This window comes from Fundulus heteroclitus, chromosome 7, assembly GCF_011125445.2.
Source record: "Fundulus heteroclitus isolate FHET01 chromosome 7, MU-UCD_Fhet_4.1, whole genome shotgun sequence".
NCBI lineage: Eukaryota > Metazoa > Chordata > Actinopteri > Cyprinodontiformes > Fundulidae > Fundulus > Fundulus heteroclitus.
In genome coordinates this window covers 17,941,185-17,957,888 of record NC_046367.1, presented here as the reverse complement: position 1 = coordinate 17,957,888, position 16,704 = coordinate 17,941,185, and the positions used below count along the sequence as shown (strand labels likewise).

Sequence of the window (16,704 nt, the reverse complement as noted above, 5' to 3'; positions counted from 1 at the left end):
TATATATGTTTCACTGTATTACTCTGTGTTCTTTGCAATGTTTTTTTTTGTGCAAAACATGCCTGATGGGATTGGGGCCTGATTTGATTTTTCTCCAGCAAGCTTTCTGGAGAACCTGGGTCAGTGGGCTGCAACATTCTCGGGGTTTGAGAAGACAGAGTAGACACACACAAAACTGAAACATAAAGAAGCATTGATCAAGAAGTAGTTTCTAAGCGAAAGAAAACATACAGAGTTCATGGCTGAAGTAGCACCTTCAGTGACTTCATTTAGGTGGTTAAAAAAACAGCTAAATATGTAAGCTCTGTGCTAGTTGTAAAATCTGTGCCATGAATAATAACTACACATAATCCATGAATGGAGAAAGTAGTCGAGTGAGGAAAGGTGGTCGGTATTTCCTCTAGTAGTCTAAGCCCGTTGCAGGAAAACTATAGAGATAGCTCAGGATTACATAAGCCAGTCTGACTATAAACCATAATCAAAAATCTAGGTTTTCTACTTTTAGAATCTGTTGAAACCATCAATAAAAGACAGCAAAGTACTCTCTTAGGAACATATGGAACAATCAAATCTCTAAAATACAACGATTTGCTGAATTTGGCAGGGATCTAATGAATGGGTCATGGTTCTTGGCAAACTCCTGACCCACATGAAGAATCAGACTCAGCTTAAAGTTTATTACAACCAGGGAAATGGGTGCAACGGGAATCTCAGTAACATTCTTTGGTGGTGTCTGGGGAAAGAAAGGCAGAGTGGTAAATGTGGATTTAATACGCTAGGAGAGAGACTTGCTGAGCTTTCACCCGCGGAAGATTTGGAGAGAAAAGTCAATGTCCTCGTAGGGTAGACGGTTTAGGGCCAAGGTGAGTTTTCAGACGGGTTCAAGTGTGAGGAAGGCAGACAGAGGTTTGAGTGATATGGGGTAGAGAACGGGCTCACACACACCAGGACTCTGAGAAAATGGAACTAAAACTATAGAGATATTATCCCGCTTGTTAATTTTGTTGAACTCTCGCAGCATGATTTTGGATAAGATGAAGTCTTTTTTAACTTATTTTTTGCTTTTTGGGGGACTTCTCAATAGTACGGAATGACAATAGTTCCACCTTGAATCAACAAATGCAAGAACTAGTTTTTCTTCATCACTTTGGGGCGGGTTCTTTATATTATACCCAGAGGTCAAGGTAAGTGACTGACTAACCAGTTTGTTCTTCTGAGGCTCTGGTCCAACAACAGCGAAGGTCTTTTCTTCTTTCATTTATGTCAAAAGTCATCCAGGTTTTCATATCTTTAAGACATGCCTAAAGTGTATGGAAAGACATTTATTCCAACATTATTCTAAGCAAAGAACATGTTTCAGAATCTTTGAAAAAATATCTCAATAGAAAAAAAAATAGTTTTGAGACTACTTTACAATGCAAAAGATAATCTAAATTTTTTCTTCTTCAGAATTTCCATCTCTCATCTCTATTAGTAAGAGAAGACTTCTTTTCAGCCTTGGTGCCTATTGTTCTGTCATTGTTTATGAGGGCAGGTGCATACCAATAGAAATGTATGTGTTTGCAGCACTCAGACCAATAAAATGCAGTTGCTAATGTCCACATGGACCAATAGAAATGCGTCTGCACTTCACCCTACAGACAAAGCCCCGCTCCTGGAAGTGTGGAGACATGAAACACAGAGAATGCAATCTCTCAAAAGCATTTTGAAAAGCCTGCATTTCGTAAAACCCAACTCTCCAAAAGGATGTTTTTGAAAAAAAAAAAAGTAAATCTGAAAAAACAACAAAGCGCAAAAATGTCGGTTCAGCTTTTGCTTACACATCGTAAATTATCCTCAAAACCCTTTTTTTTTTCTTGCAATAATATTGGAGCAAACTTCTCTCCATAGTAGTGTACCACACTGATTGGATTCATTTTGATTTATGGATAAATATAGTTGAGTATCATCAGTATAACGCTAGAAATGTATCCCATGCTTTTTGCTGGGTAAGTTGAAGCATGTATATAGTAAAGAAAACTGACCCAAGCATTGCACCCTGTGGCACTCCACAAATAACCTTGGAGGGTGTAGATGATTTATGATTGAACAGACTGTAATCTGTCAGACATATATGACCTAAATAAGCGCAGCCCTCAATACAATCAGAATTAGCTTTAATAATCAAGATTGTGACACAAACAAGGAAAATGACTTTGGTTCCAGCTCTCAATAAAGACATTTTAAGTGTAAGTATATAAAAAGGGAGAAATACAATTTTATTGTTTTTATGTAAATATGTATTTATACCTGTTTCTACAAGAGAGGAGGACATTGGTATTGGTTCAAATATACACGTTGTCTATATGGGTAGTCTGACTTTTAAGTGTTCATCCGAGCGATGTCCTGGAGGAAAAAGCAGTTTTTTGTAAATAGCGATGTGTAACGTGACCTGAAGGTAAAAATTTAAAAGTTTGTGCACAGGACAGAATTTGTAGGGTCTGCAGAGATATTACTTGGTCACTTTCCTGACCCTAGTACTGTGCTGGATGGAGGGAAGGTAAGCCCTGATGATCCGTTCTGCAGCCAGAATTGTCTTTTTTTTAGTTTGGACCTGTCCTGTTTTGTGGGTTAGCAGAAGCTGACCTGCAGCTCCTGTGGAAAGTTTTAGTTCTCGAGTTGCCGCAGGAAGTAGAGTCTCTGCTGGGCCTTCTTCCAAACTGTGTCTCTGTGTGAGCACCATCTCAGGTCCTGGGAAAGACTGGTTTCTGGGAACCTGAAGTGATCCACAGAAGACACAGCGATGTTAAGGATGCTGAGAGGAGGCAGTGGGTCAACAGGATCTGATGTTCTCCAGAACTCCAGCATGACATTTACTGTCTTGAGCAGGTTAAGCTCCAGGTGGTCCTGAGTACACCAGTGGCCCATGCAGTCCACGTCCTGTCTGTATGCAGACTCATCACCGTCCTGAATCAGACCAATGACAGTGGTGCCCTTAGCAAACTTCAGGATTGGTCTCTTATTCATCTTTGAATCACAACCAAGCACAACAAATAGTTGCTTTGCTTAAGTCCCTTTTTGCATTTTCGTGTGCAGTGAACTTATACAAGGATTTGGATTTTCTAGAGTAAATCTGTGATAATGCTTTAGTCTAAAGAAATTTAGTATTTACAACACTGGAGAGTTTTCCTATCCACTGTCGCTTCATGCTTGCTCAGTATGAGGGATTGCTGCAAAGCCATGGACAATGCAGACGACTCTCCCTGTAGCTCTACGCTGTTTCATGAGAAGTGAATGCTGGTTGACTTGATGCAATCTGCTGAGTTTCTTTAGATAGGAAACACTTTGACCAATCTGTATAATCTGACTGAATTTGACTTTGAAAAGTGCCTTGAGATGACATGTATCATGAATTGGCGCTAGAGGAATAAAATTGAATTGAATACTAAAAATGGAAGAGACGGCTATCTTTGGTGCCAGAGTTAGCCCTCAATATTTATACAGCTACTTTGTTTGATGACAAATGAATGAGCAGAACAGATGAAAAAAAACGTGCTGTTTCACAACTGTCTTTGTGCATTATGTAGTAATCTTCCACCTTGTGTAAAGGTGACATAAAGACCTTTGTGTTTTATTTTGGGACATGAAAGTTCTTAAATTCAGCTACCCAGTTTGTCTTCTTAGGTAACAGGTCCAGGTATGAGGAGATAAAAGTCATTTGACAAGCTGTTATCCTACATGAACGATGATCGCGCACACATTACCTAGTTTTATTATTTAATAAAAATAAACTTGGTGAGACTGGGATTGGGGAAAAAAACACCAGTCAGGGGTTGCAGTTTGAAAGCACTAGTTTAAGTGATTTATTATGAATTGTGAGTGTGTAAGAGCCGACGATTTGGCAGTTAAATGGTTTTGAAACTTGCAGGTGTGTGTCAGCGCAGTACAAAATAGGAAAGACATCAGCAATGGTCTTGTATATGTAATGACTGTTGCTCACCAGTATAGGAGATCTATGAGGCAATTTCTTACGCAGCTACTCAAATCAAAGCATAACATTGCAGTGTCAAGTTGTGCAATCATGCAGTTGCAAAAAGTTGCTCGGATGAAAACTTGAGCGGGGGATTGCCTTTCAAGTGCCAAGCATTCATGCTCTATATGTCAGTGATATATTTAAGCAGTTCCACAACTTTCTGCAACTTTCAGCACCTTTTGATTATTACTGACTGAGGTCCTCCAGCTGACAGAGAGGGGCGGGGACATTAGTAAAGAAGGAAAAAGTGGGTCAATGGGATCTGATGCCGTCATTGTAACATTGAACAATTATATCAGTCATGTTTTTCTAATATCAAACAGTCCTAATGTCCAAATTTAGACTTCACTCTTTACAATTTCCAGAGGGTCCTGCATCTGAGACTCCACAGACCTCATTAAAAATGTTGAGCTTTACTGTATGTAAACAACTCAAAAATTCCTTTTTAGTGCAGCGAGCGAATCAGCTGAGAACTCCTCTGTGGATTAAAAAGGTTCTGGAGTCAGATGTGAGGCAACAGCTGAAGTTTCACTGAAACATTCAGCAGAACCGCGCCCTCTTTGCACCGCAGCAAGTGTACAACAGAGTACATATTCCAAAACCCACTCAGCAAAATCCTCTTTGAACAGACATGGGCAGCTCTGTGTAGCCTTTTGTCTGAACTCTGTGAAACTGGCTGAAAGGTGAATTGACCCTGACATAAAGACGTCTATTGATGCCTGAATGTGGCGGAAAAGCTGGCTGGGGTTAATCAAATGGGCCAAGCCAACTTGACTTTAAACCTTCGTGGACATTACATATGGACAGGGTTTATGGGCTCAAAAAGTATATTGTCAGGCATAAGTAAAGACAAGCGCTGCCTAAATTACTGCAAAAAAAAGGACTCTTATGGTTTGAAGGACATGTTTGTTCACCTTCCTAAACTAAAACGGCAAGAAAAAGAAATCTCCATAAGAAAAGTGGGGTGAGATGTTTCAGGTTACTACTGATAAAGGCTCTTCTTCAAACTTGCATTGGTTCTGCAGTTAGACTGGGTGAATACTGAGTAAATCATGGCATGTTTCGGTTCAATGTGCTGATTTTAGATTAATTGTGCCTAACTAATTGTAAAATATATAAGGAATACTAACATCGTTTAGTTTTATGTCTGGATTACGGAAGGACAACCGTCTGCGCCTTGTCTTTTTCTTTTATTTCAGGTACGTATTTATCTGGTTGGAACTGTGACTTCAATGCCCATGGGATAAAAGTACATCCACAGAATAAGAACAACAGTCCTCTTTCAACCCAAGGTCGGAGCCTTGGCTCTGTGTTTTTTAACACCCAAGACCTTCTAAAAACACAAGTTGCTCATTTATCCTGGGTCACTGATACAGTTGAAAAAAATATATATATTCTTTCTTCAGGGGCTCCTCATAGCTTTCCAAAACATGGAGTTCTTGTTTGCGATGTTTAAGGTACGGGGAGACTCGAGTGTCTCTTTTTTCTTTCTCAGTGTACCGACTCAGTGGTAACCTTTTATTTTTCCAAGAAATCCAACTTGGCGTCCCTCCAGGCTCTGTGGATCAGCGTAAATGATCTTGCGTTATTACGGCCGACTGCGGGGAGGTGAGCCTTTCTCTCAGCAATCCATCAGCTCATGTAATGTTTGCTTTTCGCCCGGCCTCTGAAGCTCTGCTGCGCCGCTGCTCGTTTCTGTTGACAGTTCCCGCTCACACCCAGCGTTGCTGTTATCGTTTCACAGATCCTGGCAGAAACGTGTGAACGTTAAATCAGCTTGACATTAAATTAGTGCAGGGTTATATCTGAATGCATTTAAAAAAAGGGGGAAAAAAAAGGCAGTTGTTTCCATTTGTTTTGGTCTGTCTCCTTCTACCCAGGAAAAGGCAACTTTAGCAGTTTTATTTTGCGTGGGTCATAAATAACTAATCAGGGCAAATGGTGCCGCGGTGTCATCTTACTCGTGTGCATAAAGCAGTTTCTTATAGTCTTCACCCTCTGTGTGTGTGGGCAGACGGTGAGGCTTTGATTGAGCGAGGTCTTTAAATCGCCCTGATCAGGAGGTGTCTGCTGTGCCGTCTGCCAGAGCAGGACTGCTTTTTTATCCTTAAAGGTCACCGCCTTCATTACAGCACCGTTTCTTCCACCCTTGATGACCCGTATTTCAGGAAACTGGCCCCTTTTGTGCTATAGCCAGCTCGAAAGACGTAAAAAATCTTTAACAATCATTGCAAATGAGCTTTGCGAGCACTTGGAAAATTACCTACAGGCTTCTCTTGAGAGGATCTCTCAGCAAGCATGTTCGACCGCTCCTTAACCCTCTGCCAACAGCTTGGCCCTGGTCGGCCTTTTTTTTTTTTTTTTTTTTTTTTTAATAAACTGTTGCAGCAGCATTTAAGCTACAACTTCTCTTTCTGTGATTATTTTTTCCCCCTCTAAACAAAGGTATGTCAGGATGTCTTAATGCCCTATTGGGAGATTGGTCAAGTGTTTTACAGGATGTTTTGTTTCAATCCCAACCTTCCTCTTCCCGCGTCCATTCGATGCTCGTTCTTCTTGTCACACCTCTGACGTGTTAACTTACATAACTCCCGTCTCCAGTCTACATTAGACCTGTAAACCGTGCATATATTATTTATTGGCACTGACATCTGATGCAGTAAATCTGCAGAGTATATGAAGCCACCGTCTTAGCTCTCGTCATTGTGTCATAGCTTGATATGTGGTCAGTTTCGGTCAACGTTGATTTGGGTTCACGCTCTTCATCTTGTGAAATATGAAGCACAATAAAATGCTCTTATGTTTCCTGGTATTGCTTATGAATTTGCCTTCTTTCGGCTTCCTATCAGGTCGTTTCCCCCCCGCCCTGCATGCACGTTAGCAGGCAGTGCTGAATTGTTGATAGCACAGACTCTTCCCCAGACACGTTGCCACACAAACAGGCTCACCTTCAGGTCTCTGGTTTCTTCCAGACCTGTTTTGTCTCCAGTCCAGTAGGGCAAAGTATTGATATTTCCATGGCTCTGTGCCTATTTCTACTGGGCTTTAATCTCTTTGTTTTTAGCCAAGGCCTTTGTGGCTATTTTTTCTTTTTTTCAAAGTGCAACACGAAAGTGATTGATAATGTTTGGTTGGAAAGATAATGTTAGTTGAAACTACCATTCAAACACAGATTTATGCGTTTCACGTGGACTTTGGTTGATGTTTTTCTCAGCAAAAAACAAATATGATGATTTCATTTTGCCTCATTTATGTTAGGGATCATCCAGAGAAAACAGCATTTTAGGTTTTGCGACGTTCAAACCGCTTCAACTTTTTTTCTTTACGTTTTAACTTTTTTGTTTCATGTTTCGGTCGCACGTTTCAATCATATTTTATAGTGGTTTTACAAACTTCCACCACAGTCTCAAGTAGCCTGAAGCATATAACCAACATTTTGTGTACGGTAATCGCCTCCATCCATCTTCTCATCAAATCTCCCAGGCTTCCTTGTGCCCACACCATGATGCTGCCACTACCATGTTTCACTATGGTGAAAAAAGTGCAGCATATTAGCTTTTTTTGGCAGGATGTTTTGATGTCATCTCTTCAGAGCACCTTATTAGAGACAGAATTAGACATCTCTGCTGTGTGGCAGTTTGCAATTATCCGCTAGTTTGTGTTGATCTGTTGTGTGTATTCATGATAAAATACATTGAGGTTTGTTTTTTGTAACGGGATGAAATGTGAAAAAATACACACCTTCTGTCAGTGTGTTTCGGCTGTTCTTTTTTTGTGTTTTCTGATATGGAGCTTCCTAAGTGGAGCATTTGTTAGGCTGTTTTTTTCCCTCCTCTGGACTTCCCTTTTATTTATTTTTGTAAAGGTTTCCTGCTCTCATTCCACTGTATTCCCTCATAGGTCCCTGAGGTAATCAGCAGCATTCGCCAGGTTTCCAAGTCTGCTCTAAAGGAAGAAGCTAAGCCTAGGCAGGAAGCTGACGAGGCCTTCTACAACTCTCAGAAGTTTGAAGTTCTTTACTGTGGCAAGGTAATTCCCTAAAAAGAAAAAGTTGTACATTTTTTATATTTCAAGTTCTTTGGGCAAATGTGTGTTTTTCTTTTTAAATCTAGGTTACAGTGGGCCACAAGAAAGCTTCAGCGACCCTCATTGATGACTGCGTTGAAAGATTTCGCCAGCATGAGACTGAACGTAAGCGCCTACGGCTTCTCAACGGTCAGCGAGGGTCTATGGAAGCTGTCCCCGTGGATTTACTCATTGAAGTAGAAGGAGACCCATTCTGCACTGGTCTTGGTAAGACTACAGAAGAACCTGAAGCTCCAGGACCAGAAGACGTGACCACAGGTGAAGACAAATGCCACGGGGAAATTTACAACTAGGAGTTCAGTGTTCACAGCCTCTTGTCTGCATCAGCTTTTTAAAGGAAAATAAAAAATTCCCGAAATGGAGTACTAATGAGTAGGCGGTAACTTAACTGCGGCAGTCTGACTGGCTTCAATGTGGAGGTTCAGGAAGAAATTCACAAATATTTTCATTGTGTATTTTCAGAGTGTTTTTTTTTTTTTTTACTGTGAAAACAAATCAAACCTCTGAAAAGGCCTAGTGTTTATGTGATCACAAATTTATTTTATATTTTTACCAGGAAGTAGTAATACATCTATTACTCTGAGTAGGTATATACCTAAAATATTCATATAACATTACTGGTTGCCGGGTACGTGAAAATTAAGCGATTTGCAATGATTAATAGTTGTACGCCAATATGATGCTGCTGCATTGGCTGAGCAGCTGGGATTAGATGCAGTTTTTGCCTAAAATCTTGATGCATCAACTTCTAAATGGATCTGTAACATTCAATCTGTTCCGATTAAGTTCACATTTGTGAATGAACTCCTGTGGCATTATTTTTTATTTTTTTCCCAGTTGTGGTTTCTAATGTTTGGGAAGGGAACTGAAGCGAGTTAAGACAAAACAAACAGATTTTAGGACCATCAGTCAAGGTCAGTTTATTTTACTCTGATCATGTGGATTCACAAATAATAATGAAGAAATGCCTTATTTTACGGCTCGTGGATTAACTACAGTGCGGACCAGTTTGTAATGTTCTATGTAATATTTGGATTACCTGCCAGTATGTTTAGATTATTTTAGTCTCATTTTTTTTTCATTCTCAACAAAGCTTTACCGCGGTAATTGTTAAATCAACAAAGAGAGTGGGTTCAATCTGTGAGTGTCATAAAGTTTGCGTTTGGCCATTTATTATAAGTAATTGTCAGACCAATCTTTAAAAGGCTGATTTATTTCCTTATATCCTAGAATTTGTGATGAAAATTCCTACAAACCTTGTTGGAAAACTCATGAAATAAAACCTTGTGGAAAACTTCCCCTGATATTGAGGTGGATCTAGCTTTAAAGGATTGCCTGACACCATATTAAAGCCTTAAGATTAAGACCCAGCGGGGCAGCTGGTGTCACTGTTGCCGTGCATCGGAAAGGTCTTGGGTTCCAATCTCCTGGGGTGCTTCTGCGTGAAGTTTGCCTGTCCTCGCCTTGCATGCGTGGGTTCTCTTGCCTTCAGGGGTTATTGCGGGAACAAATCAAGGTTAGGTATTCCCACGCCATATCAAAATAAAACGGAGAAGAAACATGTTTAAACTGGTTCAAACTGTAAAACCTGTCCGATTAGTTGAAATCAAGCCATTATTTACAAAAGAAATACTAATTATGCTTCCCTTTAAACAAGTTAGGATAGGTCCATGTGCTACACCAGGCCCGTATTAAGACAATGTGGTGCCCCTGGGCACTATACCTCAAAGCCCCCCCCCCCTTACCCGTGCTGTCCTCCGGTCAAAGACATCAGACATAATCAAGGGGATTTCTGTAATGTAATTTACTATTTACTAACTTACACAACTACATGTAGGCATATGAGCAGTGAGCAATATTCAAATATCTCATTTTAAAATGTTGAAATCAAAACAATCTTGATTTATTTATCATTTATTATTATTGTGACATCAGTGTTCACAAAACGAATAACGCATGGTCTTTCAACAATTTCAAGTAAATAATATAACAATTTATGAAAAATACATTTTAAAGCATGTGTCATGTGGTGCCCCCCCCATGGTTGGTGCCCCTGGGTACTGGCCCACTGGCCCTTATGGATAATCCGGCCCTGGCTACATAAAACATCTTCATTACATTTTGTGCACAAAATCAATCTCAGATAATGAGATTTCACCTCCAGGTTTCACCTATTTTGAGCTCCTATCAGAATGAGCTGTTTTTAGGGCTCTGCCACATTTACAACCTTAACCCTAGTACTAAATGGAAGTACAAAAATGTGCAAAAAGTGAATTTTGCAGAATAGGTTCCCTTTAAGGACAATGGCTAAAGGCCAAAAAGTGCTTAACTGGTCTAAGTAGAAAGACAAGTGAACGTTCTCCTTTTTTCTGGTCCAGGTAAATGTCTGTACAGCAGTGCCAGTCAGAGCAGTCTACGGGGAGCCTTCCCCGAGTGCATCCTGGAGGACTCTGGATTCGAGGAGCCTCAGGAGTTTCGCACGCGCTGCAGCAGCTTGGCCGGAAGCCTGCAGAGGAAGCCAGGAGAAGGAGTCATCATCGGTCCCACGCGACGCCGACACTCCAGCGCACCCAACAACGTTCAGCCGTCTGATTCCGACAAGAACCGCACTATGCTGTTCCAGGTAAAAAGAAACCATTGCCTTGATTTCTGTGAGCGGTGCTAATCGCTTAGCTAAAGATCAGTGTAAAAATGTACCTTTATACAAATGATGTTGCTGGTTGTGCCCGCTTCACGGGGGTCAGCGTCTTGGTATTTGCCTGGAGGAGCCTGACGCTTGGCGGTTTCACCCCTTCTTGTCATTGGATCTCTCCCTGCATGCAGGCCCGCTCGGTCTCACTCTGCTGCAAATTGTTTCCACATGCACTCGCCAGGCCGGTGTAACGTACAGGCCGGCTCTGTAACATTTCTACTCCTGTAGGAGTTGGAGGCTGTAACTCCTGTGTTAAAGCGCCGCTCCCGTGTAAACTCACGGCCTCTTTATTGAAAGCACGCGGGCCGCAGCACGAGCCAGCTGCCATTCCTCAAACACTCTGCCCGTTTCCTCATGAGGCTAATTTTAAAAACTAGAGCACGGCGCTCAATATGATACTCCGCGCAGCAGTCGATTATTGGAAAAATCATTGGCGGGCTGGTTTGTTGGCCTTGATTCGGAGCAAGCAGAGGTGTTGTTCTGCCCACAGACGAGCAAGTCAGTTCCGTGTGATATTTAGATTTTAAGATCTTTTTGCATGACCTTGAAACGGCAGCGGGAAAATTCATTCATACCCCTTGTAGGTTTCCACGTTTTGTCCAGACCAGGGGTGTCAAACTCATTTTGGTTGAGGGGCCGCATACAGCTTAATCTGATCTCAAGAGGGCCACACGAGTAAACTCATTGCAAGATTAAATAGAACTAATAAATGTGGACTTGTTGTTGATTTTTATATTAAGTTAATTTCACTTTTACACAATATATTATGAATAACCTCAGCGTTTTTGAGAAAAGTATGTGCAATTTCAACAATATTTTTACTCAGTTAAACATTTACTTGTGCATTATGCCTAAGAACTGATCACAGTGATTATACAATGTTGAAAAACATTTATTCACATTTCTTGGAACTTAAAAACACTGTCCTGCATGACAAAATACATCAAACAGATAAAAATTAAGAAATGATTTGAATTTTTCCACACCTGAAGCTTAATCTGCTAATTAAAACACAGCGCCCCTCGTGGACAATATAGGAACTGCATATTTTCAATTAAACGAAGTACATGTTTTTTTCAATAATTGTTTTATCATTCTCTTCCTTTTATCTTGTCCACTTGTGAAAGTCAAATCTGATGAGCTCTTTGTGGCATATTATTGCCACATTGCCAGACAGGACAGTTATATTTTTTTTATAATGATAATGCATTTAGCCACAGGGCCGGACTAAATTGTTCGGCGGGCTCCGGCTCGCGGGCCGTATGTTTGACACCCCTGCCTTAAATTTTAAGGCGATAGACCGCAACAAAGGTTTGCATAACAGTGAAGTAACATTTATTGTTTAAAACAAAAAAAACAACATTTTGTTAAATACAAATCTGAAAACTGTGGTGTGCAGTGGCATTCTTTGTGTCTCTGATACACTTACACTGCAAAAAGAGAACTAAAAATAAGTAAAGTTTTCTTAAAATTAATGTATTTCTCCTTGATTTGAGCAGATAAATAAGCTTATTTGCCAATGGAATGAGTAATTCTACCCCTAAAATAAGATAATTAGATATACTGCACTTGAAATAAGATGATGGAGATGAATTGTTCCTATTTTAAGTGTGAAAAATCTAATTCCAATTGGCAAATAATCTTATTTACCTGCTCAAATCAAAGAAAAATACTCTCATTTCAAGAAATAGTACTGCTTCAGAAGTCACCTAATTAGTAATTAGAATAAACTGAGCTGTGGATCTCTGCAGTTCCTCCAGTAACTGGTGTTCTCAAAGGTTTAATGTTTTCGTTTTACGAAGACATTAGAGAACAAACAGCACGATGAAGACTAAGGAACAATGCGCACAGGTCAGGGAGAACGTTGTGGAGACTTTAGCTTAACAATTAACCAGGCTTTAACAGGACACAAAGCTATGTTTAAACCTCCATACATGAAAAATGAACATGGCCGACCACCTAAACGGACCAATGAGCAGCCGACAGGCCCATAGTAACTGGAGGAGCCACAGCTCAGTTGGAGGAGTCTGTCCAAGATTTCTCAAGTCATGCACTTCATATATCTGACCTCTACACAAGAGCGACAGGCTGAAAGTCATTGTTGAGAAAAAGCCGCAAGACGTCTAGCTCGCAGTTCACAAACCTTGTAGGGGACACAACAAACACATGAAAGAGGGATCCATGGTCAGATTAAAGCAAAACCACGCTGTGCGGTGCCACACTAACTTTGCATGTCACCCTGAAGATGACATCCCCACCTTGAAATGTGGGGGTGGCAGCATCATGACTTGGGGGATGCTTTTCTTTAGTTGTCAACAAACGGAGCCTGGAAGAAAACCTGTTAGAGGCTGCAGAGATTAAAATTTAGACTCTGGGAGAGGTGCACAACCCCGAACATGAAGCCGGAGCTACAATTGAATGGTTTACATCAAAGTATGCTCATGTGATAGGATTAATGCCAGTTTTCAGAGACGTTCTCCATCCAATCAGACTAAGCTTGAGCTGTTTTGCAAAGAAGAATGAGCAAAAACGTTGGTTTCTAGATGAGAGCGTTGCAGCAACAGGTGGTTCCACAAAGTATGCAGTAGTTGGCCCTGAAGAAAAAAAACAGCTAAAAAGGTTTTATTTCTGTTCCAATTAACATTTATGGAAGATTTTCTGTTAGGCCATTAAAATTACTCTAAAATATACTGAAGGTGGTGCTGGTAATGTAACAAATGGTGAAGAAGGGGATGTGAAAACCTTTACAAGGCACTCTAAGCTAATGTGTATGTATGCGATGGTTCTGTGTGTCACAGGTTGGACGTTTTGAAGTGAACCTCATTAGTCCGGATAGTAAAACAGTGGTGCTGGAGAAGAACTTCAAAGATATCTCGTCCTGCTGTCAGGTTGGTTGACTTTCATAATTTAGACCGAGAAGCCTCGAGTCTTTGCTGCAGCTCCGGGCTTAGCTCAGAGTGGCTTAACGCCGTGTGATCCGGGTCACAGATACACGTGGGTTTTTGTCATTATCGCAGATAATGAATTACATTTTCATGGCTAAAAAAAAATACTGTGGAAATGTTCCCTTTTATTTTCTCCATATATAATGCTTTTGAATGCATTGAATGGGACGGTTGTTATAAAAGCTAATGGACTGCCTTGTGGTTTTGATCATTTACTGATAAAATGAGCCGTTACGTGTTGTTCTTTGCTGCAGCTGAGTGATCATTTGTGCGTTGAGAACATGCATTTGCAAAGGTTTTTTCTGCATAGGCTTCTTTCATGATTTTTTTTTCTTATTTGCTCCTGTTTCTGTTTGTGTTTTTTTTTTTTTGACAGGGCGTCAAGCAGACCGACCATTTTGGATTCATCTGTCGGGACCAGTCGGAGTCTGTCGCCAGCCAGTACGTGTGCTACGTCTTCCAGTGCGCCAGCGAGTCCTTGGTGAGCTGCGCGCCCGGCGCAAGCGAAAACCACACCAAAGTGCAAAAAGGGTGACGCCGTGTGTTTTTTTTCTGCGTGCGGATCAGGTTGACGAGGTGATGCTGACCCTCAAGCAGGCCTTCTCCACCGCCGCGGCCCTGCAGAGCAACAAGACGCCGGTACAGCTCTGCGAAGCATGCCCCATGCATGATCTGCACAAGCTCTGCGAGAGGATCGAGGGTGAGCCAGGCGAGCCGAGCAGCGCGCCCAACAACCCCGTCTGTGTCCCCGGCTCATTAACATGCTGACGCGTGGTCTGTTTCTTATAGTTTCCTTCTTCCTTTGCAGGTCTCTATCCACCCAGAGCCAAGCTAGCAATCCAAAAATATCTCTCCCAGCTGACTGATAATGAGCAGGCGGAGATTTTTGAGCGAGTTCAAGTAAGCGCACTTTTTCTCCTGTTACCGCGAGTGACACATTAACTGTTTTGGGTGATTGTTTGTTCGGAGCAGTTCAGGTTTTCACGGTTGCTTTAATGGTTTTCAAGCAGACTTTCTCTCAGGTGTGTGTGTGTGTGTGTGTGTGTTGTTTTTTTTAAATAAATGTACTTGTGGGTGTGTTTCTCTAGAGACTGAAGCCGGGGTCTGACCAAGAAGAGAACGAGTTGGCGATTATGTATCTGAGGCAGCTCTGTGAGAGCAAACAAAAATCCCACCTTCATATCGGAGAAGCCCCTCAGGTATATGCCTCGTTCTGACGAGGATCTGCACATCTGTCGCGCCACGTTTCACTAATTTGTGCTTGTTAACAATTTCCCACGTTTGTTTAACTTCACCGAAGGAGTTGACTTAATCTTCAACGGGCGGACCGTGAATACTTGAATGGTTTCAGATGAACTTCATCAGCCACAATATTAGAAGAGTAACATCTTGTTTAAGTGTTCTCTAAATTAAACCACAGAAAAGACACAATAAATATTTAATCGAGAAACTTTTACCTCTCAACTAGACAGTTTAAGCACTCAAGTTTATTCTATTTTTTTTTTTTTTTTAGATCGTGTCACATTGTTTTTTTTTCTATAATTGCTTCTTTAACAACATTTAGGAATTTCCTCTTCCTCCACCATAGTTCAGTGTTTTAAGACGGGCGTTATCAGTGCTAAAGCGACATCAAAACTAAACATCCTCAGCAGGCTTTTCTATGGGACCAGAACCTCCCGGTGTTTAAAACAGGTCCGTTCCATCTTCATGTGCTTTTGCATCACAGCGTATCAGATTATTTTCATAAAACATATAACATTTTCATAGACCATATATTGAGTAGTTTAAGTCGTACATTCTAAAAAATCCACTGAATTGGGTTCAAAAACATGGAAATGCTTGAACTAGCTCTGCGCACCAAATCGAGCTCCCCTGCCGATGCTTTGTGACTCTCCATCAACAACCGTGAGTCTGAATGATGGCTGTGTGCCAGAAACGTCACGATTAATAAAGTATTGATATGGTAGCTTGTATTTGGATAAATTATTGAGGTAAATAATCAGAAAATTCTCATGTGTAATTGAATTTTGCATTTCAAGGTTTTATACTACAACCTATTTCTATTGTCTTTGACTCTGATCCATTGTTTGAGGGCAGTTTTCTGATAGATTATGATCACTAAGCAAAGTAAAATAACTCCTGCTGGTGGATAATACTTCTTGGAATCGGATATTGATGTTTCTTTTCATCACTTGAAATCATGGGTTGTTAAACGGCAGACGGCTCTGTTTCATGCCCAACTGTTCTCGGGTGCAATAATTGGAAAAGCACAGAGGTAAAATAAGACAAAGAGGCTAAATGACCAGTACACTTTATTTCTAAAAGCAGACACATTAACTCCCATGAGGGGTTGCTTGGCTTGGAGACGGAGGACTTACTCAGAACATAAAAGCTTGCGGGTTTTGTAGATTGAGGGCTAATGCGTTCTATCACCTTTCATACCAGATTTCACAGGGTTTACATTTTAAGACGGTATGATAATCGCTTTAAAGTTAGAAAGAGTTTTTAATATTCACAGATGCTTAACAAATAAAGCTTGAAAAGTGTGTCCCAAAGAAACATTAACCTGACACACAGGAGCAGCACCTTGTGTCTCGAAGATTCGTCAATGATCCATTGGGAATGTCGTTGTTTAGCTTTTTACCGCAGAAAAAAAAAGCAAAAAAAAAGCGGTTTAAAGCTTAAAAAAATGGGGGTATATTCCCCTTTTCACCACCGATGCCTGCAATAAGAAGCAGATGATTTGATTCTTACTACATTTAAATGTATCAGAAAACATGAGCTAAAACTAAATTATAATGCAGAAATAATCTACCAGTTTAAAATGCTTAGCACTCCCTTTTTTTTTCTTGGGTAAGTTTCTCTGCTGGTAATTTTATTTTTACCTGGTCAATGCAGGGGAAGCAGAGAGGAGCAGTAATGACCCCAGAAAGCTAGATTCCTAGAAAAAGGTTCCTGCGGTGGAAACG

The 16,704-nt window shown here is 40.8% G+C and overlaps 1 protein-coding gene across 5 annotated transcripts in view; it reads left to right on the top strand.

Moving 5' to 3' along the window:
* Nucleotides 1–16,704, top strand: part of tbc1d4 (TBC1 domain family, member 4) — a 49,917-nt gene that overhangs the window by 6,113 nt on the left and 27,100 nt on the right. For all 5 annotated transcript variants that reach the window (XM_012864344.3, XM_012864341.3, XM_012864342.3 and 2 more), the window contains exons 2-9: nt 7,913–8,041; nt 8,125–8,356; nt 10,477–10,721; nt 13,589–13,678; nt 14,112–14,216; nt 14,303–14,435; nt 14,544–14,635; nt 14,824–14,934. In XM_012864344.3, the coding sequence (XP_012719798.2) occupies nt 7,913–8,041; nt 8,125–8,356; nt 10,477–10,721; nt 13,589–13,678; nt 14,112–14,216; nt 14,303–14,435; nt 14,544–14,635; nt 14,824–14,934 (1,137 nt within the window). The remainder of the gene's footprint in view (nt 1–7,912; nt 8,042–8,124; nt 8,357–10,476; nt 10,722–13,588; nt 13,679–14,111; nt 14,217–14,302; nt 14,436–14,543; nt 14,636–14,823; nt 14,935–16,704) is intronic.